General features: G+C 39.6%; 1 protein-coding gene across 1 annotated transcript in view; it reads left to right on the top strand.

The window, feature by feature from the left end:
- The window catches only part of TRHDE (thyrotropin releasing hormone degrading enzyme), a 934,547-nt gene that overhangs the window by 451,934 nt on the left and 455,819 nt on the right, over positions 1-26,794 (top strand). The window contains exon 4 of the mRNA XM_089674098.1: positions 15,447-15,601. Coding sequence (XP_089530224.1) covers positions 15,447-15,601 — 155 coding nt within the window. The remainder of the gene's footprint in view (positions 1-15,446; positions 15,602-26,794) is intronic.

The raw sequence follows: 26,794 nt of genomic DNA, 5'->3' as shown, positions 1-26,794 counted from the left end.
AAACAATTTTTTTATATATAGTGACTTGGTGCTTGTTGTTCTTCAATTTGTGACTTTCGCGAATCCTTCAAATAGTGAAGATGTGCGCTCACCTCCTTTGATGCCTGCAATTAGGCTATACACGCTTTCGGTTCACTTTCCCTGGAACCTGCTAGACATATACTTTTGCTGGTAAAATAGGGAGATCCTTCCTTTAGGAGTGATGGATGTATCCTCTGGTGACTGATTATCCCCTCAGGGATTACACACTCCTTTTGTTATCCCAGACCTCCTAATTATCCTCTCCTTGTGTTACTCCGCATGCAAGAAGAAATTGAAGACATAGTGCTTTACCTTTTAAAACTTTTTATTCCCACCATCCAAGTATTAAACTCACATTGCACAGGTTTAAATAACACAATATCCCATTGGAAATCCTCTGCTGGCCTCTGAGTCATACACCTGCCTGTCTATCGTGTTGTGCGGCTCCTCTCTGAGTGATGACGTAGCCCCTCCCCTACGCGTTACGCCACCAGTCACGTGGCTTCATCAGGGGGTTGTGATAGCTATTTCTGAGCATTTGGTTATTTTTATTTATGGGGAATCATCTAAATGCGTTTTAGTTGAGGGTTATTAGTTGGTTTACAATTTTTATTATATTAAATGAGGGTATTATGAATTTAAATGAAATTGAGGGTATTAGTAAGTACATCATGTCACTAATAGATGATTTATGAGCACTTGATTAATTTTTTTAGAGGAGTATTTCATGTGGAACTATTTTGATATTTATTTGGAGGAGATTGATTTAGTTGAAACAATCTATTTAAATATTTTTTGGTGTTTATGCACTTTTATTGGTTGTTTGTATCATGGTTTGAATTGATTTAATGGTAATAATTTGATTGTTATTTATTGAGAGGTATTTAGGAGCGCAAAATATATTTGTAGATATTTCCAACACAGTTGTAGTTATGTGTTTCGTGTTTGCGATCCTCTAGTAATTATCACACCTGTGGCTCGCAAGTTACTCTGATTCATTTAACACTCAAGCAATGTTCTTGCAAATTAATAACACATCACATTTGTCAGATACAGCTGATTTTTTTCAGGTTTTGATGGTCATTATGTTGCCTCAAAGATGGAACCACGTGAGGCCATAAAATGTCATCTGTATCTGACAAATGGGATGTGTCATTACTAAATGTGCAAGAACATTGCTGGAGTTCTGGTGACCCCTTGTCTTTCTATATTGGCTTTGCACAGCAACATCTGTTGCTGTTATTTCAAGTGCCTACTTGCTACAAGGGTCAAATATTAAAAGGAGTGCAGAATATGCTATGCTTTACAATGAGTCTCAGAACAGGTAGCCACGACATGGCAAAAGCATGAATAATTGAGATGCAGTCATGATACAGTTTGACCAACCGTGTAGATAAAAAAAAAAATAGAAAATCATCTACATTCAGATACTCTGTAATATTTAAAAACCTTTGTAGCTTATTCTTGTGCTTTAGCTGAGATAAGCTGGTGCCATGCATGATGGCCTATGTGGAGCTCGTCCGGCATGTATTGTCCCATGGATATGTGTATTTGCCAAATACTCATTGTAAGGAAAAAATTACAAATGTACTTTGATGCTCATTTCTAGACTATTCACTGTTATTTTCTATCCTAATGGCTTTTCCCCACTTTCTGCATTTCTCATGGGACCTTTAAAATTTACAATGCATACAGCGCTGCTGTTTATATCAAAAGCTCTGGGAAATCAATCCATTGTTTATGTCTTTTAATGTTATGTAATTCGTTTCTTCTGTAATAAGGAACAATAAAATGCATTGATAACCTCCTTTGTGTCACTAATATGTCTTCTCGATGTGCAACACAAAATTTCACTTGAAATAATAGAGTACTGGGCTTGGTTGGTGTTTTACATAGATAAAACTTGGTTGACAATATTATGTGCTCTAGTACATCACAATGGATGTATTAAATTAAGAATGTTACATACCAAATGAAAGGATGCTGTACATTAACAATGTTGATAAAATGACCCTACATGCTAAACAGTTTCATACTGCATATTTATGCCACCCAAGTGATGTTCTTTATACTGTTCTGTTGCACGTATCATTATGGTTGCAGACTACAAGGCTAAACTGAGCCAAGTGAAATATGGAAAATGTCCAAGAAAATATATATGCTACTTTCTGAAATGTTACCCATATATACAATAACATTTCTTTTATAGGTTAAGCCTAAGTGTTTTGGGTAATGATGCATCTAGAAACATTTTAGCTACTGTTCTGTATGGCTTCTGGATTTATTACAGTAGTGCAAATGATGAGGCAGTTTAATGTCTGCTTTTTTTTTTAAATTGCTGGTTTTACCTTTTCAAGAAATTAAAGATGTTATAAAGAGGACAAAAAACTCTTGAGTGGGGGAGGTAGTGTGACCTTGACCGCAATGGTCACTTAATCCACGAGCTCCCGCCACCGGAGGACTAATATCAGCTACACTTGAGAATTCCCACTTCTAGCATTGGGAAATACAACTGTAGCGGGTCCTCCTTGCAGTCCCACTCTTGCAGGGATCCGGGGGACGCAGTTTAGCTGGAGATATTCCGTACCCAGCAACAGGCTGCACCTGGCTCCCAGGCCTCCTTACATGCTTCCTGCGCCACCAGCTAGTCTGAGTCGTAGCCACCATGGCCAGCATCAGTCCAGCGCTTCTACAGCCAACCAATCTCCTAGCCTATCTGACCTGCATAAAATCGCCACTGACATAAAAAACACCCTATAACTGGCGATTAAAAAACTACGCCAGGATATCCATGCTATGGCCCTCAGACACTGATTCCCTGAGAGACATTTTATGTTGTTTAGTAAACTTTTCCCTGAAGGAAGAAATTCTGTGCAAAGCCAGGGAAAGACGTTACATTGTGTACAACAGGGTTGAGCTACAACACTTTCAAGACCTCTCCAAATTTACATTACAACACAGGTGAGATCTATGGCCACTACTTGATCTTCTGCGAGCCTGGCGGACAATCTACCGCTGGAAATTTCTCTTCTGATTGTTGGCTACCGCCATGGGCCGCACTGCACTGCTGCGTGTCCCTGAACACCTACCACAATTTTGTGAAAGTCTAGACATACCGATGCCTGAACTACCTAATTGGTACCACACTTTCTGGCTACCTGCCTTTGACTATACGCCGCAAATGGGATCTCCCAACCCTAACCTGCAAGCCCACAATCAGCGTTCTCTCTAGACATGTGCAAAATGAAAACATTTGTTTTGTTTCGTTATTTGAGCAATTTAATTTGAGTAATTTTGTTTTGCTCGATTAGTTAAGTTCATTTAATTCATTTTTGGAAATTAGTTTTGTTTATTCGAATTTGACTGAATTAGAAATTTTGAATGGATTCAAAAATAATTTTAACAAAATCAAAAGCTCACAACTTTTTGTATTTTAGTCTTTTCTAATCTATTCTATTATTTTCTTTTCTTTTATATTCTATTCAAATGTATTCCGTTTTATTAATCAAATACATTTTATTAAAAATTCGAATTTTGGAAGGCAGTTATATTCTTTCTATTTTATTCTATTCGGTTGTTTTTCTATACTATTATATTCTTTGATTCTCCATTCTAATCTTTTCTATCTTTTCTATACTATTCTTTGATTTTCTATTCTGATCTTTTGTATTCTGTTCTGTTCTATTCTAATTGATTCTATTCTAATCCTTTATATTCTGTTCTATTTTGCTTTGTTTTACTCTATTATTTTCTGTTCTATTCTTTGACTTTCTAGTCTAATCTTTTTTTTTTTTATTGATTCTATTCTATTCTTTTCTATTCTATTCTTTGATTTTCTGTTCTGATCTTTTATATTATTTTCTATTCTATTCTTTGATTTTCTAATCTAATATTTTCTATTCTATGCTAATGCATTCTATTATTTTCTATTCCTTTTTTTTCTATTCAATTTTGTTCCGTTTTACTCTATTATTTTTTTACTGTATTCTGTTTTATTCTTTTATTTTCTATTCTAATCTTTTTTCCTCTATTCTTTTCTATTATATTGTTTTATTGTCTATTCTATTATTTTCTTTCTTTATTTTCTGTTCTATTGTATTCTATTCTTGTTTTCACATTTGAATTTGTTTTCAAATGTGTTTTCAAATTTCGAATCGATTAAAATTTCGGCCAAATTTAATTTAGTTATTTCAGATTCGTTTAAATTTGTTACTATTGTAATTTGGAATTCGGATACATCTGAATCTCTGAATAACAGAAAATTTGTCTGAGTTTTAATTCGGAATGAAATGAACTGCATATGTCTTGCTCTCTCCCCTTTGGCTTTCTGTCAGCGGACTCCCGTAGGAATCCAAATGGAACCAGTCCAGCAACGTCTCCCGCGCCCTGGAGAGCCCACCACAGTGATTGAACACACCACTGACCTTTCTATGACCTTTCGGATGCCGTATAGGCCTCAAACTGATATCTCACTCTTTTGCCTGAACTTTTTTCTGACCAGCTCAACACTGGACCTACTTACCATACATATCTACAGCCTGCTGATTGCCTTGTGATGTTCCCTCTACACTTCCCCTTCTTGATACCCCTCTTGCATTCAACCAGGAACTTTTAGAAGTTGTTCTAGGATCTGCTCTGGGAGATGGCATCGCCCCCCCCCCCCCCCGATTACCATGATGACCAGGGTCCTCATTGGCTTGATTCCACTCGGAACCTCTGTGACTGAATCTTTGGTTGCCTACTATCTGATTCTCTTGTACCTGTTTGTTTCTTCTGAGACACCAATGCCGGGGGATGTAAGTTACCACCTGCTTTGAAATGATTATGCTGACTCAGCAATGTGGCTCTGAGTTTGGATTGTCAAGTTCCTTATTTAAGCAGACAGACATCTGGGCTTCTTCCAGTGTCTTTCCTTTTCTTTCATCCTCTTTCCTTTTGTTCTCCTATTCCTCACCACATACAACCTTGGGGATGGCGGACCCTGTCATTGTCCCTCTTAACTCTGGCTCCTGCTAACTCCTCTTTTTTATATTTCTCCCTTGCAAGACTCCCCAGGGTCTCATAAACACACCCTCCCATCCCAGATGTCTGTGTCCTGAAACTTCATTCAATGCAACTAAACTCCCCCCAACAATATGATTTTGTTGCCTTCCTGATTTATATTTTTGCTCATCTTGTTTTCTATATTATTATCTACTTACTAACCATATCAGCACTACAAATGTTCTATCATAAACTGGGGACTTACAGCTGCCTAGCTTTTCTGAGCTGTTCCTCATCCTGCTAGCATTAGATCCTGGGCTTGCTGTATACTCCCGGTTGTATGCTGACTCACCCCCTCTGTAGTGCTATGTGTCCTCATCCCATGAACCCGTTCCCCCATCCCTGTTACCTTTCCCCTCCCTCCCCCCTTCCCTTCCTGCTATCCCTTACGTCATCTATTCCCTCTCCTCAATAGCCTATATTTAATTGGTATATGCATGCATAATTCCTCCAGGTTGGCAGTAGTACCCCTGGGGCTGGAGTTATTGAGCTTTGCTGGGCCAGATACCCACTTGAGAATATGATGCTACCCAATTCTCACCTCAGTTTTCTCCCCTTTGACCTGGCTGACCCACTGAGTAGATGTCTCTACTTCACACTCTCCCTGTCCCCTGAACTCACTCTCACTGTTGGCCAAGCTCCGCCCTCTTTATGCCTGACACATTTTGGTCCACGTAATACAGCTCCCACTGGGACTTACCCCTCCTTGCCCGGAAGGCTCAATTCTCCCTGCTTGTTGTACTTATTTGCCGTAAGAGTTTAATATTGCAGCGAGTGTGCGTGTGGTTTGCCATGCTATTTCTCATGGTGTTCTACACCCGATGCTCGTGTTTATTGCCTGTATGTATATATGATATTGTTGTGACTTTTCTTATTTCCTCCTGTATATGTCCTTGGGACTTTGCTTGAGTAAGATCTGTTTTATTGTCCATAAACTATAGGGCCTAAAACCATATCCTTGTCCTCCTATCGATGTACTTGTCCTGGTTTCCTCAGTTCTCACCCAAGGATTTCCTGTCAACAACATATGGGTGGGCCTCTATTCCATTAGCTCTTCCTTCTCCTATCGCCCACAGCACCTTCTGTCTCCTGGCCATCATACAAACCTCCCCATGTCCCCTTCTCCCTCGCCCTTTCCCTTTCTGTTCTCCCCCTTTTTTTTTTCTTTCTTCTCCCCTCCTCCGTAATCTCTTCTTCTCCCATGCGCTACTACCTCTGGTTGGCAGGCCCCCTCTCCCTTGGTCATCTTCCTCCTTGCACCCACACAGCAGATGCTTCCTGAGCCCGCTGACCTTTCCGGCTTTCTTCCTGTTGTACTAGGTGGCCTGGTTATCCAGCACCACCTCCAGATTTTCTTGCTTCTTTTTTACTCTTTCTCTCACTGGTACTGATCCCCCTTCTACTTTCCCTTACCCTCTTCTCACACCTACCTCTTCTACCCCTCTTCTTGTTCCTTTCCTCCCTTTTCTTGGCCCCCCCTTCTCCTACCCCCTGCACGGGTCCATAACCCCTTTGGGGTATATTATATTCACTATCTCAGGATCCCATCTGTCTTCTCTAAACATGCCTTCTCATGGATCACATTCCTCCTCATTGTTAAATTGCTATCTTTAAATGCCAAAGGTTTAAATATTCCAGAAAAGAGAATTTGAATTCTACGAGAGTTCCGCTGCTCAAAAGCACATATTGTCCTACTGCAAGAGAAACATTTTAAGACTGGTTCCATTCCTAAGCTGTTGGACAACTTTTTTACCCTAGCCTGCCGTGCTTCTAATGCAATTTCAAAAACGAAGGATGTCTCTATTCTGTATAACAGACACCCTTTTGACTACTAGACAAACTAGGAGATCCTGATGCCGTTACTTGTTTCTCAAGGGCCTACTTGAAACATGACCAGTCACGATGACAAATGTTCATGCCCCGAATATGAAATAAGTGCCATTTTTCTGCCACATCGGAGACCTCCTTTTGGCTTTCACCTTCAGACTTCTTATCTTGAGCTCTCCAGCAAATTAAGCTACAGCTTATCGGCCTACAATTGCTTGATACATGGTGCACCTTGCACCCACAAGAGAAAGACTACACTTATTTTTTCGCACTTCACCAAACGTATTCTAGAATTTACTACTTTTTTCTCTCTCGAGCAGGAGGCTCTTTCCTAAAGGAGGCTACGATTGAACCCATGGTTTTATCTGGCCACAGCCCGATCACTCTTACTCTAATATTTCTTGAGACATATACTAGATCTAAGCTGTAGAGACTTCACGCCGCTCTCCTTAAAGACTCTACAGATGCAAAACTCTTCACCTCTTGCATCCAAGTCTTCTTTACACAAAATGACACCCCAGATACTTCCTCTCTTACACAATGGGAAGCACATAAGTGCGTAATCTGGGGGAATCCACCTTGTCCACAAAAGGAAAAAGAATATCCTCCTTGATGTCCTGAATTTGCTCTCTGGAAACCCTCCATAAGCAGACTAGAGCATCGCCACACATCAGGACCTATTACAAGTGAGAGCTCAGCTTCTCAAGGAACTGGGGAAAAAAAACTAAACAACAGTTTCTCCTATGTAGTAAATTGTTCTATGAATATGGCAACACATGTGGGAGACTCTTAGCTAGAGCAGTGCAAGCAAAGAAGTCCTCCTGGTTGATCCACCACCTGTGGACCCCAAAGGTGTGCTGCATTTGTCTAATGAGTTGATTGCCACATTGAGCAGTTTGAACAGTTCTGTAAGGATTTGTACAACCTTTTGCCATCCACCACCTTGTCTCAAGCTGAGGTCTCACATGATTCCCTTATCAATGATTTTCGCTGGCAGTACGGTCCGAAACCGCTTTCCCCAATGATGGTGCAAAAATTGGAAGTACCTCTTACTCCAGAAGAATTCGATAAACTGTGTATACTATATAAATAAATAGAGCAAATCACATAATGAAATAACTACATTAAAGTAGTTTTAACACTTGTTTTACAACTGAAATAAACATTCAACTTTTTGTTGAAATTATCACTTGCCACCCTAGAAGAAATGCAATTTTCCTAAATCTTTAAATTTTTTTACCTTTAAAATAGAGAAAATAATAAAACTCTTGCAATATAATACCACTAAAATGAAGCAACGGTTGCTGCAAAAGGTCATAAGCCTGTAACTGAAATGTTTTTAAGTGAAAATGGTTCCGTAGTGCCATACTCAAGTCTGTATTTAGTTCCCTATAAAGTAAAAAAGTATCAGCGTCTAAATAAAATTGATGCATTGACTATAAATTGTTAATATGTTGATTAGTTTGAAAACACAGGAGGGACATTATTCTGTACCAGAGTGGAGTGCTGAGGCAGGAAGGAGGGTGACGACTGAGCATACAGAAGCAAATTAAACTGTTACTGCTGAGAGTGAGGGTATCTGCTGGAATGCAGGATATTAAAATTAGTAAATGGGTTGATTTCTTAAAAGAAAAAAGGGTGTTCACTTTGTGAAAAGGAAGTTTCACTTTGCAGGGTAATTTTCCCCAGAGCTCAGTGAATGAGATGAAGCTCTGCTTAATTCAATTATCCAAACATGTGTAAGCAAAAATGCAGTTTTTCTATTCTTCTTGCACATGATTGCGTATTCTTTGCAAAGTGAAACTTAACCACATTTACCAAGTTGTGTTCACTTGCAAAGTGCAAATTCCCTTGCAGAGTGGACAGCCAATGTGCCTTGGCATTGGGAACATGTACCAATGCGAAACAAAATATCATACACTTTGTTGATGGTCCTCCTTTTAATACAGTTTCTAGGGCAACATTAACATCATTTCAATTACATACTTGGGAGCTTCTAATATTGTATATTTTGTATGTGTATTAAATTGTTTTAGTTTTACATTAGTTTCACAGGAGCTGGTATTGGTAGCAGTCTAGCAGAGGTGGCTGAAGATGGTAATAGTAGCTGTCCAGCAGTCTAGTGGTGGAAGGAGTTGATAATGGTGACAGGCCAGGAGTGGAAGAAACTGGTAATAGTGGCAGTGGCAGTTCAGCAAAGGTGGAAAAGCTGGTAATAGTGACAGTTCAGCATAAGTGGCAGGAACTAGTCATGGAGATATCAACAGGTCAGGTGAGGTGGCAAAAGCTGTAAATGTTGGTAGTCCAGCAGAAAATGTAGGTGCTAGTAGTAATGGCAGACCAGAGGAGGTGGCAGGAGCTGGCCAGAATAAGTTGCAGTTGCTGGTAATAGTGTTAATCTACCAAAGGTGGCAGAAGCTGGTAATGCTGACAGTCCAACAGAAGTGAAAGAAGTTGGTAACGCTGGAAGTCCAGCAGAAGTGGCAGAAGCTGGTAATGCTGGCAGTTCAGCAGATGGTGCAGGAGCTGATAATGGTCCCATCTGGCAGGGGTAGTGTTGACCAAATCTATGGATTATGAAATATAATATTTCTCTGATATGATTTGGTAAATTAAGAGTTCTTACCCAGAAGTGAAAGGTTTAACACAACAACCAAAATGTATTGGTGAATAAGTCTTGAGGTCTAAACTAACACAAACAATATATCTAGTTTCATAAAAGAAACATTATTAAAAAAGCTCTAACATGTTACAAAATACAAACAGTGAGACAGAAAAGACATAAGACAAACATTTAGATATACGTGCAAGGGATATATTTCATATTTACCATGGAACTGCACATATGGGTTCTATTCTCTTAACTGGTGTTCCAAAGAGAGCCCCTCTCCCCATCTCATGTCTGTTTTTTTGTTAATTAGTAGGGGTACTATGTATACCTTACTCACATAGTGGAAATCTGTATCAAGGTCCCCCTTTTTAAAGGGGATTTCCAGATTCTGATAAGCCCTCCTCTGGACTCCACAACACTGGCTTAAGGACAAGTTAAGGGCATGTAGCCAGGAATGCTTCAGAAGGTGGGGGCACACACATAACTTGTCTTCCACCTTTTTCCTGACTTTCCAGGCTGCATGCTCAGATAAGGGTCCGGTATGGATTTTGTGTGATCTCTCTTCAGTATAAAAGTGGACTCTATCTGAAGATCTGTGGTGTGCCCATTTCAGACTAGTTTGATTTATTGTAGCAGGTTGCATACATCATACAGATGTCCAACGTCACAAACATGTTATTTAAAGAAATCTTGCATTATTTTTCACTTGAATTTATTAACATTTTCCAAATTTAGAATCAATATAACATATGGGGTAAGGATTAGATCCTTTACAATGTGAATTGCACAGGATTCTCAAATATAAGAAGTACAGCATAACTAAGAAGAAAAAAGACTGACAATGTACCATACAGATTGAAGGAAAAAAACAAACAAATAACACCAATAATGTTGATTAAGACTATCTGGATTGTTTGTGATGTGAGACATTGGAATTGTAGGGTTGCACTTCAGAAGTAGGTCAGTATGGGGCTACAATGTGACTAATGCCCATAGCCATATATATAAGCGAAGGATAAGAAGACAGATAGTATGTCACCCTTGCTGGACCCAGTGATCATACTAGAAGAGTGCAACTAAGAAAATGAGAAAGAACATGAGAGGAACATAAAAGTAAATCTGATTCTCTCCATAGAAAAAGCACTAGATGGCTCAATTGTGGGCAGGATGAGTAGTGGGCAGTGGTGATATACCAAAGGGCTAGCAGTATAGGTAAAACTGTGGTGTGCTTAAGGTATTGGGGGACTTCTTGTGTCCTTAAGCCACAATTTTATAAAACTTTTACAAGTATTTGTAAAATTTTGGGGTCATCAAGTGTGCTTTGGGAAACATAAATTCCATAAATAACCATAAATATTGGTTATTGAGGAGGGAGACCACTGTTTGATTAGTAGATGATGCAGGTCTCTTCCAGTTGTGAGCTGTGGACTGTCTAGCAGCTATGAGGATGTGTGTGACCAGGGAGTGTGTTGAGGGAGGCCATTCAGTTAACCCTATCCCCAAAAGAGTCATCTGTGGTAAAGTAACACTACTACCCAAAATTGAACAGATGAGATGACACACATCATTCCACAGCTGTCGAAGTGCTGGGCAAGACCACCATATGTGAGTTATAGATGTATATAAAGCAAAGTTCCTCCAGCATTTAGGAGAGATAGAGAAGTAAATCGCTGCTAGTTTGGTGGGGGTGTAATACCATCGGTGAAAGATCTTCATAACTCATTCCCAATGAGAGATGTTTCTGGAGAAAGAGCTTGGAGTGTTAAGGGCCTGGTGCCATGATAATGCTGTTGATGTGGTGAAATGTAGTGTATGCTCCCAGTAATGCATAGCTATAGATTTGGCCACTGTATGTGGGGTGGTAAGAAATGCTTATATTAGGGAGAGCCCTTTCATGCGGGGCTTCTGAGAAGTGTAGAATTTGAGAAGGGCGCTGGTCATTTGGTTGGAGGACCACTCGATTGGTGATAGGTAGAAGTCCCGATTTGGTATATTAAAGGAGTTGGATAGACGATGAAAAGGTGGTGAGTCCCTGAGGTTTGTATAGCTGGTTGAGGTTTTGGACACCTGCTGTAGTCCGTTGATGTAAGGGTAGATTAGGATATAAAAGTTCCAGCGAGGCAAGTGGGAGATATTCCAGAGTTTGAGGGGAAATGCCCTTAGTTATTTGTGGAATGGAACACCACACTCTTATCGTTGCTTTAACTGTGTCTAGTAGAAAATGAGGAGGATGATAGTGAAGCCATAAGGCGCTTAGAAGTAGGTGTGAGTCTATTGATAATGCAGTACATTCAATTTGTTTGCAGTCAGTAAAAACAAGGAGATTCCACCAGAAGTTTGCTTGATTGAGTATAGCAGCTTTATAGTATGCTTTGAGGTCTGGTGCTCCCATTCCTCCTGATTTAGTCGCCAGATATATGATTGAGTGGTGCAGCCACGGTTGTTTGTGTTCCCAAATGAAAGAGTTCAGTATTCATTGCAGTTTGGTGAGGTGACTTAGCTTATGGCTATAATTCTTCTTGGTAATCCTATGCAATATATTATGCCATTTAGGCTTTGTTATGTAGTCAATATCACTTGCTTTATATTTGTGGAAAGACATCTATCTATATAATTATTGTGCATTATGTAGTCATTACGCCTATAGCAGAAAACTTTCCGTTTACAGAAAAACTAGAGCCAATTGACAAATTTCATTGTTATATTTGAACTCAGAATGTGAAATTCATTAAGAAATGGATCCTTTTGTTTCCAAAACTGGCAAAAAATAAAAATTTGTTGAACAGTGCACTGTTCAACAGGTAAAAAGTTTTGGGCATAAAATTAGCTAATCTTACATAATTTTGGGGTGCTGAAAACGAAAATGACCCTAAAAAATGTTGATTGGCTCTAGTTTCCATGATATATTCACCCATCTAATGACGTAAGCCATTCAAAATTATGATGCAACTTCAGATGCATATTGCGCAATTGATACTGGTGACCAATAGAAAATTGCATGTATACTGAGATGATGCAATATTAGCCTTTAATTGCATCACTTCACTGCATAAAAGCTGCAGTATCTGTAGCTGATTGTAGTTCGACAGCGTCTTTACATTTCGTTTTATGCTTATATAGGCTACTCAGTAATGCCTCGAACTTGTGTGAATAAAGCAGATAATTTCTGCTATATCTGCGGTGAAATAACTTTTATCTCACAAAAAAGGAGGATAACAGGAATGATTAAGAAAGCCTACAACTTGTATTTTGGCTGCAAGATAGGAGACCAGGACAAGAGCTGGGCACCACATATATGCTGCAATTCTTGTGGGACGGCACCGGAGCAATGGTTGAATGGAAAAAAGGCATCTATGCCTTTCGCTGTGCCAATGATTTGGAGAGAGCCAACAGATCATGTTAGTAATTGTTACTTTTGTATGGTGCCTCCAATTGTAAAAGGGCTAAATAAGAAGAAAAAGTTATCTGTGCACTATCCAAATATTCCACCGGCAATACGTCCAGTTCCTCATGGAGAGGGGCTACCAATTCCTAAAGCACCAGAATCCTTTGTGGTTGAGTCAAGTGAGGAAGAACCTGAAGCGTGTAGTCACGTGCAGTTGTAAGAGATAGCCCTTTCCTCGAATACAAGAGAAAAGCCAAGAGAAGCAAAACCGACACAAACTGAAGACAAAACTAGTGAGAATCCTAAGTATTAAAATGATTCAACTTAGCTTATGGCTATAATTTTTCTTGGTAATCCTATGCAATATATTATGCCATTTAGGCTTTGTTATGTAGTCAATATCACTTGCTTTATATTTGTGGAAAGACATCTATCTATATAATTATTGTGCATTATGTAGTCATTACGCCTATAGCAGAAAACTTTCCGTTTACAGAAAAACTAGAGCCAATTGACAAATTTCATTGTTATATTTGAACTCAGAATGTGAAATTCATTAAGAAATGGATCCTTTTGTTTCCAAAACTGGCAAAAAATAAAAATTTATTGAACAGTGTAATCCATTAAAGCCTCAATTTTAGAGCAAATTAAATATTGGTGGCCCCCCTCATCAGACAAAGTATGGCTCCAAATAGAAAAACAAGCTGTTTCAGTGGACCTGCAATCCTTATTGCGTGGTATGACACTGACTTATAAAATCAGTAGATTCTGCTTGGACACAATCAATGCTACACTACACACCTGGCTATCTCTTCACAAATAATCTTCAGGTGGACGCCCCATGATTGTCATAACTATTCCTTTGTTGTCTTTATCACTCATTCCATATTTAGTTATTTCCTCTTGGAAGAAATCAAGGATTCACCTAATATCTCAGCTCTACTCACAATCTTTACGTTCTGTTGAAAAATATCTTCCGCCAATGCCATCACTATTAAAGATTTCTTTATGCTGCAGATATGATACTTATTATCCTCTATGCCTTTAAGAAATGATTCATTTCTATGCTCCCTTTACTCCTTCTATACTTCTGCAAAGGGGAGTTTAATTTATTTATACTTCCCTCTTCAAAAAAGCATTACCTGAGAAAATGTCCGTGAAGCTTAAATGGGAACATGAAATGGGAATACCAACCCATCAATTGTATTTTGTCCTTCAATGGCCCAAGAGAGCTTATCAATGCCTTTCTCATTAAAAAATCATTCAAAAACTATTACATAGATGGTACTTTACACCCCAAGTACTTGCTTACTGTTTTCCTCTTCATCAATCTCTGATGTGATGGAAAAATGATTGCCATGTAGGATCTCTTATCTATATCTGGTGGCAATGCCCACAACTATTATCATTCTGGAGAGGCATATTCCACTTTATTTCATCAACCACACAAACAGATCAGTCTCCGAATCCAGCCTTAGCTCTCTTTGTAATTGACCTGGACAGTTGCTCTCCCTTATTACACATGTTTTGATTGCTGCCAGATGTGTCTTGATATGAGATCTTTGAAAAAAAAAAAGATTCTTCAGTGTTGTCTTCCATTATAGAGCTTCTGAATACTCATACTACCTTTGAAAAAATGTTCGCTTAGATACAAGGTGTGGGACTCAAATTAAAAAAAAAACCGGGCATGTTGGCATACTGATAATTGTAACACTGTTGAATTTTGACATTTATTCTTTTACTTAAAATATATAATGTATGTATTGGTCCTCCCAATCCCTTAGTGCCTTAGCTTTGAATTACATTTTTGGCTTTCATAATTTTATAATTTGATTAACTATGAGCCCTCCATACCCCTCTGAATCCTATTTCATTTCAATACAATCTTTACTTCCTTGTCATCCCCACTTTTTCCCCTAGCTTTTCCTGTCTTTCTATTTGCTCTTTCTCACTCTTGTTTTAAGACAGTCCCTACATATCTTTCATGACTGTAGATCTTATTCTTCCCCACCTTATTATTTTATATTTGGTACTATACAGTTTCTGGTTGATGCTCACAACTTATGTTTTAACTTGTACTAGTGGTACCATTTAGTGCTACATTTTGTATTGACTTTGATAAATTAAATTGTCACCCCCCCCAAAAAAAAAAAAACTAAACAAAAACAAAACACCATATCAGCAGTGAAAAATCAGTTTGACATTGATTTTTCTTTTTTAATAATTTGTAACTACTCTCAAATCTTATTGCCAGACATTGTTAAAAGATTATAGAGTGCTGCAATAACTACGTTGTTAAATTATTTAGGATTTACTGTATTTTGTTTTTCTTTTTATTTGCAATTGCAACATGGGTACGTAAACTTTTGAAATGCTAAATCAACTTTATTATAGTTTTCTTAAATGCATTTGAATGGCAATTATTTTATATAGTGCCCCAGTTTTTTTAGATTGACATTTGTTGCAGTTCTTCATTGTTGCAGTAATCTAGAAGTACAGTATTTGAATAAAATAATGTCCTGGAACCTTACAATGTTTATTTCTGTTTGACTGTTCTAGATTTATTAGCTGTGCCTAAACATCCTTATGCTGCTATGGAAAACTGGGGATTGAGTGTATTTGTGGAGCAACGAATTCTGCTTGATCAAAGTATCTCTTCAATTTCCTATTTACTTGATGTCACCATGGTCATTGTGCATGAAATTTGCCATCAGGTAGGTAATGTGAAATTATGATGTACAGTAAACATTTGAACTTTAAAGTATTTTTCAGTAGACAAAATCAATTACATATAGTGAAATAACTATTACAAAATAATTTTTCATGGATCATAAAAAGATAATTAAATCTTTCATCTCCTCCTCAACGTTGTTCCACACATTAATATATTGTGAATATTTTGTGCTGTCTGTACATCAGTGACTTCCATAACAAAACAATAGATGCAGCTTTCTTTATATATGGGTATAAACACCTATATCAGTAATCATAAACCAAAGTCAAGCTCATCTGTTGTCTATACAATACTATACTATACACTCAAATCTCCTCAAAATATCAGCTGTATACAATTTATGGAAAATTCATTAAAAAGGTATGCAAAAAGTCCAAATAAAGTATCTTAGTAAAGCGTTGTGTCTTCTATATACCTACATCTTCAAACTCCTATAGTGCAGAAAGCAAATTGTAACCAAAAGGTCTTACGGTCTCTCAGTGAATAAATGGTGTGTATTCTGTATACTCAAATATTCAAACCACTGCATTGCAGAGAACACTGTAAACTCAGTGCTGTGCTACATCCCATGCTCACAAAACTCACCAGAGGTTATCGATGTATTAGAAATTAAGGTCTATAGCACTTAAATTTTTATTATCCATTTCTGGCAGTACTCATGTCTCTACAGTTCTCCCTTTGGCAATAAAAACAAATAAGAATCTCTCAATAGTGGACCTATTATTTTAAAACCTTTTACTTAACCACAGATAAAACAATGAACTCACCTTCAATGGCACTATGCACAAAACGTTGTGAAATCAGCACATTAAAAGGAGAGATTCTTTACACTAGTATAATACTGCTGCTAGGCATCTCAGACACTTTCTTAAGGGCTCTGCATTTGCCTTTAGTGTTCTTCTCAGGTGATGGGGATTTTCTTCTGCATGTTTAAACCCTTACACCCGATGTATTTCATACCCAAAGGCCTTTGTCCAGGGATATGATTACTGCCACTAGTTATCCTCTTACAGAGGTACATTAAATTTGCAACAATGCTACTACCCATATTTAACCTAAATAAATACCTGGCTATGATACATGACCCTTTCATGCTTCCTATTGAAACCTACACTACACATTTCCAGGTCCATAAAAACTCAACTACTGCTTCACTATAATATAATAGTATTTAAACCTTTGAGTGATAAAGAATCGAGAATATACAGTTGTGTCCAAAATTATTCAACCCCCACTGAAATTGAGTGTTTTGGCTAGTTTGACATTGCTTTTGATCATTCAGTCATCTTGCTTACATTTACATTAAAGAGGCACTTGTAGGTCAGACAAATATAACATAACAGTTATAATGAAATAACCACAAATGTCTTTTCTGTGCTCACAGCATTATCAGTTTTATTCAACCCCCAAGTGACATTCAATCTTAGTACTTAGTACAGCATCCTTTTACAGTTATAACAGCTTTTAAACGTGAAGCATAGCTTGACACAAGTGTCTTGCAGCGATCTACGGGTATCTTCGCCCATTCTTCATGGGCAAAGGCCTCCAGTTCAGTCACATTCTTAGGCTTGCGCACTGCAACTGCTTTCTTTAAGTCCCACCAGAGGTTCTCAATCGGATTTAAGTCTGGTGACTGCGATGGCCACTCCAAAATGTTCCAGCCTTTCCTCTGCAACCATGCTCTAGTGGACTTGGAGGTATGCTTGGGATCATTGTCCTGTTGAAAGGTCCAACGTCTCCCAAGCCTCAGGTGTGTGACGGACTGCATCACGTTTCCATCCAATATCTCCTGGTACTGAAGAGAATTCATGGTACCTTGCACACGCTGAAGCTTCCCTGTACCTGCAGAAGCAAAACAGCCCCAAAGCATGATTGACCCTCCACCATGCTTCACAGTAGGCAAGGTGTTCTTTTCATCATAGGCCTTGTTCTTCCTCCTCCAAACATAGCGTTGATCCATGGGCCCAAACAGTTCTAATTTTGTTTCATCAGTCCACAGAACACTATCCCACAACTTTTGTGGTTTGTCCACATGGCTTTTGGCATACTGCAGTCGACTCTTCTTATTCTTTGGAGACAGCAAGGGGGTACGCCTGGGAGTTCTGGCACGGAGGCCTTCATTACGCAGTGTGCGTCTTATTGTCTGGGCTGAAACTTCTGTACCCACATCTGACAAATCTTTTCTCAGTTCCTCAGCAGTCACACGGGGACTTCTCTCCACTCTACGCTTCAGGTAGCGCACAGCAGTTGAAGTCAGCATCTTCTTTCTGCCACGACCAGGTAGCGTTTCAACAGTGCCCTTTGCCTTGAATTTGCGAATGATGCTTCCTAAGGTGTCTCTTGGTATGTTTAACATCTTTGCAATCTTCTTATAGCCATTGCCCTTCCTGTGAAGAGAAATCACCTCTTCTCTTGTCTTCCTGGACCATTCTCTTGCCTTCACCATGTTTGTAACCACACCAGTAAATGTCTAGAAGGAGCTGAGTATCACAGTCATTTTAAAGCTGCCTAATTGGTGCTTATTATGCTTGATTGCTGCTCGGTGACATCCACAGGTGTTTTCAATACCTGATGGAAAGCACCTGTATGAACCTCTGTTCTTCAGAGTGGTAGTCTTTAAGGGGTTGAATAATTGTGGCAATGAAGAAACCACATAAGAACCATTTACTACTGTATTACATAAACAATTGATGTCATTTTAGTTGCATTTGGGTAGTTACAACGTCCTTGTAGGATTTGATTCTGAATACAATTCCAAATGTACACTATAGTCCCTAAACCCCTTTACAGCATTGGGGGTTGAATAATTTTGGACACAACTGTAAGTCTGGGGCTTGGCTTTACAATTGTGGAATAAGGATACGTTCTTTTGGGGCTTATCACCATTGCCTACACTGCGTTTTAGATCTGGTCCAGTGCCCAACACCAACTCCTATCTCATGCCTGTAAAGTGGAGTGGTTCGCACTCACAAAGCCTTTTGGTATCTGTTCCAATTTTCACCAGTGCTAGGATGAGTTTGTCCAGGGCCAGCTAAAGGTATGCTCCCAATGTTGAGGGCATGTGGCTTGGTATGGTTAAGGAAGGAGAGCATTCCATTGCCCCTCATTTTCCTTGCCCTCCAGGCTGCATTCTCAGATTAACAGTCTGGTTATGCATTTTGGGGGGACCACATGCTTTATTTTTGGTGGGGGCATGTGTCCCCTGAACTGGAGGGTCTGGTTATGGACTTTGAGGCAAGCCCACATCATTTTCTTTTTGTCTCTTTTTTATTGTTTTGCAGCAGTAGTGGTATTTAGAAAGAAAAAGTCCTTTAACCGCCTCCCGCCTGCCATATAAGGTAATAACAGGCACATGGCGGTTCATTCGTTCTGGGAGGACGTCATATGACGTCCTCCCATTCTAACCGCACATGCCCGGATCCGGGAGCGCGCAGCATGGCGATCAGTGGTGCACTGTGTCCCTCGGACACAGCAGTTCACCAATCAGTGGAAAGAGCCGAAGATGTAAGCTCGGTCATGTGATCAGCTGTGTCCAATCACATCTGATTGCATGTAAATAGGGAAATGCTGGTTATCGGCATTTCTCTCCTCCTGGGCTGTCATGCTGACTGCTTGAGAGGAGAGCTGGTAATTGGCATCCTTCAGAGGGTACATGTGCACTGATCATCAGGGCACTGATGATCAGTGTGCCCTGATGATCAGTGTAGCCCCAGCAGTGCCACCTGTCAATGTCCATCAGTGCCAGCTGTCAGTGCTCATCCATGCCACCTGCCAGTGCACATCAATGGCACATATCAGTGCCCATCTGAGCTTCCTTTCAGTGTCACCTATCAGTGCCAGTCAGTGCCGCCAGTCAGTGCTGCCTATCAGTGCCAGTCAGTGCTGCATATCAGTGCTGCCTATCAGTGCCAGTCAGTGCCGTCTATCAGTGCACATCAGTGCTGCCTATCAGTGCCCATCTGTGCTGACCTTTTTTCTTTTGTAAAAAATGGCATGGGAACTCCCTGAAACACACACCAAGCAAAAATGAAGACAGCAGCAAAATGTCAAATTATTTATCATTATTTTTAGTATTAATAAAAAACAGGATTTATATTGCACCAACAGTTTATGCTGCGCTTTATAATATAAAGGGGGACAGTACAATTACAATACAGTTCAATACAACAGGAATAGAAGTGCCCTGCCCATGATGCTTATAATCTAAAGGGAGGGGGAGGTGATAAAAAAAAGAGCTGCAGGGGATGATCTGATGGAGGTGACTCAAGTACAGTTCTTAGGTGAAAGTGGGATAGGCTTCTCTGATTACTTTTTTCTTTCTAAATTTCATTTTTGCTTCAGTATCTTCTACATGTCATACAGCTCTGCCCCTGCACAGACAGGATTATAGCATCCCTGCCCGCCCTCAGACATGTTATTTAAAAGAATTTTACAGTTTTAATGTTCCACGTTAAAGCGGTTGTAAACCTCAAACATGCAATATGAACAAAGCATATCCCTCTACAGTGTGTACTTGAATCAATTAAGAGCACAAAGTGTCTGTCTGTTGCCTTGTTCCTCTGCTATCAGCATGTATCACTTCTAACAAGTTTTCCTGACATCAAGAGAAAAATGGTGAATGGGAGGGATCTCCAGCTGATTGACAGCCATAGCTCTGTTCCTGTGTGCTGTGTGGAAGGGGGTGTGTCTCTTCCCTCCAATCAGTTCTCAGAGCTCTCCTCACTGAGCTGTGCAGAGTGCAACTTCACCTCTCCACCCTATTTTTTTTTTTTAACTCCCAGACAAGCTTTAAAAGTCAGCACTTTGAATGGACGTAGAGAGGGGAAGACTGCAGAAAGACTGGTACAACTTGTAGAGGTTTTACTCCAGGTGGAGGATTTGCTTCACCTCTGTGTATCACCTGAGGCCAGTCCCTTCACTGGGTATATGTAAGGGTTTATAACTACTTTAAGGATTTGTATAAATGTTGATCCATGATGAATGGTATTTTTTTTTTACTTTTTTTTGCATTAGTACATGTCCCCCAGGGTAGTTCCCAGTAACATATGCCCTTTTTGAAAATGTATTGCCTAATAGCCTTGAAAATGTACCAAATTGATCCAGCTGTCATTGCCTTCTATAAGGTTTGAATTCAGCATCCAAACTTCAACTATGTACAGGGAACCTACTCCCAATCTGAATCCAGGACATTCAATTTATCACTAGCCAGCACAGATCCCAGTTGGTGCATCACTCTTGTTTTATAATGGCACAATGAAAGCCCATCCTCTCATACAGGACCTGCAGCTGACAACAACCAATGTGGAAGACAAGAGCCTCGCCAGCTACTCTTCTGATGAGGATCTGCATGTCCAATACTTCAACAACACACAGGTACACTCGGAAACCCCTTTGGCAATCACACTGAACACAGGGACATTTTCTGACATGCTAAATGGGAGAGAGCTCAGGGCAATCTTGTAATTCTGACCAACTAAACAGAACATTGATGGCAGTCTAGAACCCTTGGAGAAAGTTCTTAGGAGAAATATGAAAGTTGTTAATTCAGAAGCTTTACATACTACATCAAGAATTTTCTGGAATCTGAACTTGCCAGAGGAATTGTTGTAGAGTCACCGAGATATGGAATACCTATCCACATCAGCCAGTTATAATTGCTATAGAGTTGGGCAGAGTACACATAACCCTTCATAAACTAATGCAGCCAGTCTGTGCAAATCCCGTGAAAATGGTAGCATGGCCAGAGAGGGATCCATAGTCAACATTCTGCCAGATTTTTTCAGATGTATACTGCAGATGGGTACCCTTTGGAAAATTTCCCCTCTATTACTGTTCTGGGGACAGAATTTGGGATTTAGATTGTAAGCTACACGAGCAAGGCCCTCACATTCCTTCTGTACTGTAATGTATTGTAATTGTACTTTCTCCCTTATATTGTAAAGCGCTGCACAAACTGTTGGCGCTATATAACTCCTGTATAATAATAATAATTTTCTTTTACTTTCTCTTTCAATAATAATGGTAAACAGGACAAATAGAGAGGGTGAAACTCCATAATGGGGGGCACAAACAAACAATAAATAGATGAAAGGTGTTCTAATCTACCGCCACTGTATCCAAAACTAAAAAAAAATGTCCTGTAGTTAAACTTTAAGTAAATCAACCCCAATGATTTCTATATTTTCATATTTAGGTTTTTATGTATGACTGTATAGAGAACCGATCCAAAAAGGCTACTCCAAATTAGCTATTATATTTTTACATTTAATTAGTTATTTCCTTTTGTGAATTGACTTTATCCCCTTTTATGTGGTATTTACCACGCATTTTGAGCGTTTTGCAGTAAATACTTGAAAATGGCCTAGTGAATTGACAATTTCTGGATCACATGATATTTAGGGAAAATGTGTCTGAAGACCTAAATACCACATGCGATCTGCTTTAGTGAATGGAGCCATCTGCCTCTTCAAAGTAGTAACACTTGTTGGTTTCTGAAGGCATTGTAAACAAAGAAAAGTAATTTTAATTCATAGCTGAATTCCAAGAATTCAACAACTTTGTAAAAAGTATAGCCACATCATAAGTTAAGTCCCAACAGCTGCCAGCCACATTGTGGGATTATCTCTATTATTTATATCCAACAGGTCTGTGGCACTGGCGGAGAATACACTCCACACTCGAGTCTCTAACAGAGAAGCACAGCTATGCCCACCCCTCCTCTCTGCTGCCCATTCACAGAAGCTTTTATATTTTGTGAATGAGTTCACACAATACAAAGGCTTTTGTGATTGGGCAGGAGGAAGGGGAAGAGAGACATAGTAGCTGCACTGACTCTATACTTGAAGGGGCTGAGACCAGCATTAGAGCTGAAGAAGCTATGCTGCTGGAGCACAATAAACCTGTCACATATAAATAATAGAAATAAGCCCAGGAGGTGGCAGGAGCCTTGTTGGGTTTAACTCATAGAGTGCCTTGACTTTTTAAAAACTTGCTGGCTTCCTGAAATTCATGTTTAAAGTGACACTAAAGCTTCATTTTTTTGTGTGTTTGTTTTTTTTTAATAACAAACATATCTATACTTACCTGCTCTGTGCAGTGATTTTTCACAGAGCAGCCCTGATCCTCTTTTTTTTTTGGTCCCCGTCAGCTCTCCTGGCTCCTTCTCAATCATTGCCCCCAGGGAAAGCTGCTGCTTTCCATTAGCCCCACCCCCTTCTCTTTCCTCATTGATTCATTGGCTGTGATTGACTGGAGTGGGAGCCAGTGGGCTCCCGCTGCTGTCTAAGCTAATGAGAAGGCAGAGTCCCCAGACAGCAGAGACTGTTGAGAACGTTACTGCAATGTAGGGGGCTCAGGTAAGAATTGGGGGGGATGGGGGGGCCACTGCACACAGGAGGTTTTTTACCTTCATGCATAGAATGCATGGAGGTAAAAAACCTTGATCCTTTGCAACCACTTTAAAGTGTGTTACTCTTATCCAGGTTTGTTTGAGTACGGCTATAACCCATTGTTTCTTTACTCTTCAAACCTGCACACCTGTGGAGAAGGTTATTATAACCTCGGCAGAAGGTTATTTTGCACATCTCATTAAAAATTCATATTAGTTATAAGTTTATATCAGTATGTACCCAAAGAACCCCCAGTGGGACTTTAATGCAGCAATAGGATCATACATATATTGAAAAAGACATTTGGTTAAAAAAGATTATCAACTTTATTACATACACATTTCCATTGTAATGTTAAATACAGGATTTCTAAAAAGAATATTGCTCTGACAGTATTCTTACAAGAAAACTCTTAATACAAAAATATGAAACCACACAGAAAAGAAAGAAAAAAAACCCAGTTATAGCGGGACTGCAGCGGGCATTCTGACAATGGGGGGAACTGACTTGGTGTCACTGACATCCCCAGTGACACCAATACAGTGATCAGTGCAAACAAAAACCCCACTGACACTGTAGTAATGGCACTGGGCAGGAAGGGGTTAACATGAGGGCAATCAAAGGGTTAACTGTGTGCTGAGTGTGTTTTACTATGGGGTCGTGTGTTTGTGCTTCACTGTTAGCACACTGCTTTGTATGACTGTGCTGTGCACCACCATGCAAAGCAGTGTGCACGAGCTGACAGGGAGAACTGTTTTGTTTACAAACAGTTCTTCCCGTCGGAGATCCTTGGCAATCACCTGCTAGGACCTGGTGATTGACAGCCGCGGATGCGAATGGAAGCGTGGGTAGGGCACGCGCGCCCTCTATCTGGGAATACAAAATCACGTATATATACGTGATTTTGCGCGCCCATGCTGCCCTGTAGCAGTATTTCTGCTCTAGGGCGGACGGGAAGCGGTTAATAAACAGAAGTCTTTTTATGCTACACTTAGCTGAAGCCTCCTTCTCATTTTGTTATGCCCTAACAGACTGCTTCTATCTCTAGGATGAGCTGCCTGAAGTGTAATGGAAATTGTTTGCTGTATACTACAGCAAATTCTATTTAGACATTGTCTTCATTATGTTTAGACTCTGTACTTGCTTTCTGTATATTGTTCCAGTAATACTGATATAGTTGATGACTGAGTGGTGCCTTACCCCTTGTGCACCATTTACTTTTTATTGTTTTAATTGTAATTTTCAAATAATAAATCCACTTTGCAATTCGGTTTGCAGTATACTTAGTTCAACATCACTTCCTCATGAATGCGAATGTGGATGAATTCTACAAAGTGCAATAAAAGAAAAAACATCTGTTTATTACTTATGGTTTTTTGGCAAAATGCCTACCCTACAAGAGTTCTTAGAGTCCCATTCAGTATAGCATAGACAGGTTCATAGATATGTTTCCATCGTGGTCGATAGGTTTTGCTAATGTAAAAGATCCCCAGTTGCATCTTGGGGATACTTTACTCCATTTACAAAATGTTGCATACCATGTTTCTTATTGTTTTTTTTCCCAAATACCTTGTTTGTGAGTAAATTTAAATTGACAATAAGAACAGGAGCCACATCTAAAGGTGGTCATACACTATAAAAGCTAATCATCCTTTATATCTACCAGCAACTATATAATGTAAGGGTCTGCTTGATTGGATAGAAACTGGATTATGTATGTTTGTCCTAAAACTATTTACATAGTTTAGGTAAATTTAAATGACATTGTACAGGAATTGTGCATTTAGATTTTAGTGTGTATGGCCACTTTTAAAGTACCATGAGGCAACAGATGATGGGAATTATTAAATATGTAGAAGAAATGACACTAAGTAATTGCATAAAGATATATTGCATTTTAATGTCCTCTTCACCAATGTTTTACTTAATCATTTTCAGATAAAATATGTCAATGTTTCCAAAATGTGTTATGGGTCAAGTTAGCCTGGTAAAGAGAAACATAGTATGGCAGGCCTATGTCCCTATCTAGGGAACCCAGGGTGCTGCTGCCGCAGTCCCTTGGGGGTTTACTATGGGGCGCTGGGGCTGAGCCTTCCTTCCAGATGAAGCCTGTGGCAGAAGTCACAGCCACTGCCCAAGTTTACTTGGCACTGTGAAAGTTAATGCCACCTACATTTCGCAGTGGCCTGCCCTGTGTTAAGCTGCAGCCTACTCCCATGCTCCTTTGTTGGTCAGGGGATGCCTCTGCGCCTGTGCAGCCTTGGTCCCATAGGGCTCATTATGCAGGCACCCACCATTTTGACTGGTCAGAAAAGGTATGCTCTCTTACTGGTCATTAGTACATTAGTAACTCTTTGGGTTTTTCACTCACTACAATGGATCATAGCTCGGGGAGGTGATCTGCAACATCTCCCCAATGGTCATGATTCTGATAGTCATGACCACTTCCCCCAGTTTGAGTTGCTACCCTCCTCAGAGATCTCTTTAGCTCCCATTGATACACCCCCGCCCTTTGATTTTATGGGAAGTTTACTTGTTACAGGCCTCAGATTGCAGGGAATGCAGCAGAGCTCCCTTTGCTACTAAAGGCTATGAAGTCTTCCATCACACTTGGAAGGCCTACTTTGTGTGGTGTGAAGCTTAAAAAGTTCCTCTCCAGAAAGTGCTCTGTGGGACAAACCTTGCCTTTCCTCTAGCCTGGCCTGGATCAGCAATAGACCTTAAGTACAAATATCAAATCCATTATTTTTCAAAGACTGCTTACTGTTCACTGATTGGGAAAGCCATTGTGCATGGTATCACTCACAGTGTTCCCCTTGCATGCTAATCAGTGACTCTGTAGGACCTCAGCTTGGTTTTATCAAGTCTTCTTTTCTTTGGACCTATCAGGGATATCCCACTGTCTTCTGACAACTTACAAGGTTGCTTTTCTTGTGACAGTCACCTTTGTGAGAAGCTTCTCAGAGTTAACAGCCTGGAAGGAACTCTTTCCACTGTTACACGAGGATAAAGTTATCTTGCGACCTAGGTTTTCTTCTCCTCCCAAATGTTTTCTTCTTCTCCCAGGAAATTGTGCTTCTTTTCTTATGTCCTGCTCTGAAATTTTCCATGCAGATTTGTCTCCACTGTCTGGATGTTGTTTATTCTGGGCTTGTTTAAAAATAATGATGGCTTCTTTTAAAGAATCAGATTTTTTTTTTTAATCATTCCTGAGGGTCCCCAAAGGGGACATCCTGCCTCTCATTCCACCATTGCCAGGTGTATTAGAAAGGTCACAATCTGAGCCTACAGTGTGTAGGATACAGTTCCTCCATTTCATGTCAAGGTACACTCTACCAGAATGATTTGTGTTTCAAAGACTTTTTAACATCAGACATCTGTTTCACAGATTTAATTATCTGTTATGTTCACACATTTTTCCAGGTAGATGTTCATGCCCTTTTCTGTTCGCACAAGGTGTTGCAGGCTACTCAGGCTTAGTTTTCAAGCCCTCTATTTGCCCAATTTTTTTAAGGGCCTGTTAGCTTATGCTGCTGTTTTGCCCATCCCCCATCAGCCACATTGCTTTTGGACGCACCAATCATCTAAAACTAAGATTCTGTGTCTTTTAATGTATGATTAAGAAACTAGGATTTTTAAATTACTGTCAAATCCTTTTCTTGGAGGACATTACAGGATGCAGGATATCTGTTATTTTGATCCACTAATTATTGCTTGTTAATAAACTACGGCTTGCTGTGAGAGGGAAGGACTATGCTGTTCTTACAGCATTTTTTCCCAGTTTC

This window comes from Staurois parvus, unplaced genomic scaffold (genome assembly GCF_062004578.1).
Source record: "Staurois parvus isolate SC_StPar_1 unplaced genomic scaffold, SC_StPar_1.0 ptg000147l, whole genome shotgun sequence".
NCBI classification, from domain to species: domain Eukaryota; kingdom Metazoa; phylum Chordata; class Amphibia; order Anura; family Ranidae; genus Staurois; species Staurois parvus.
This window is presented reverse-complemented; position numbering and strand designations above follow the sequence as displayed.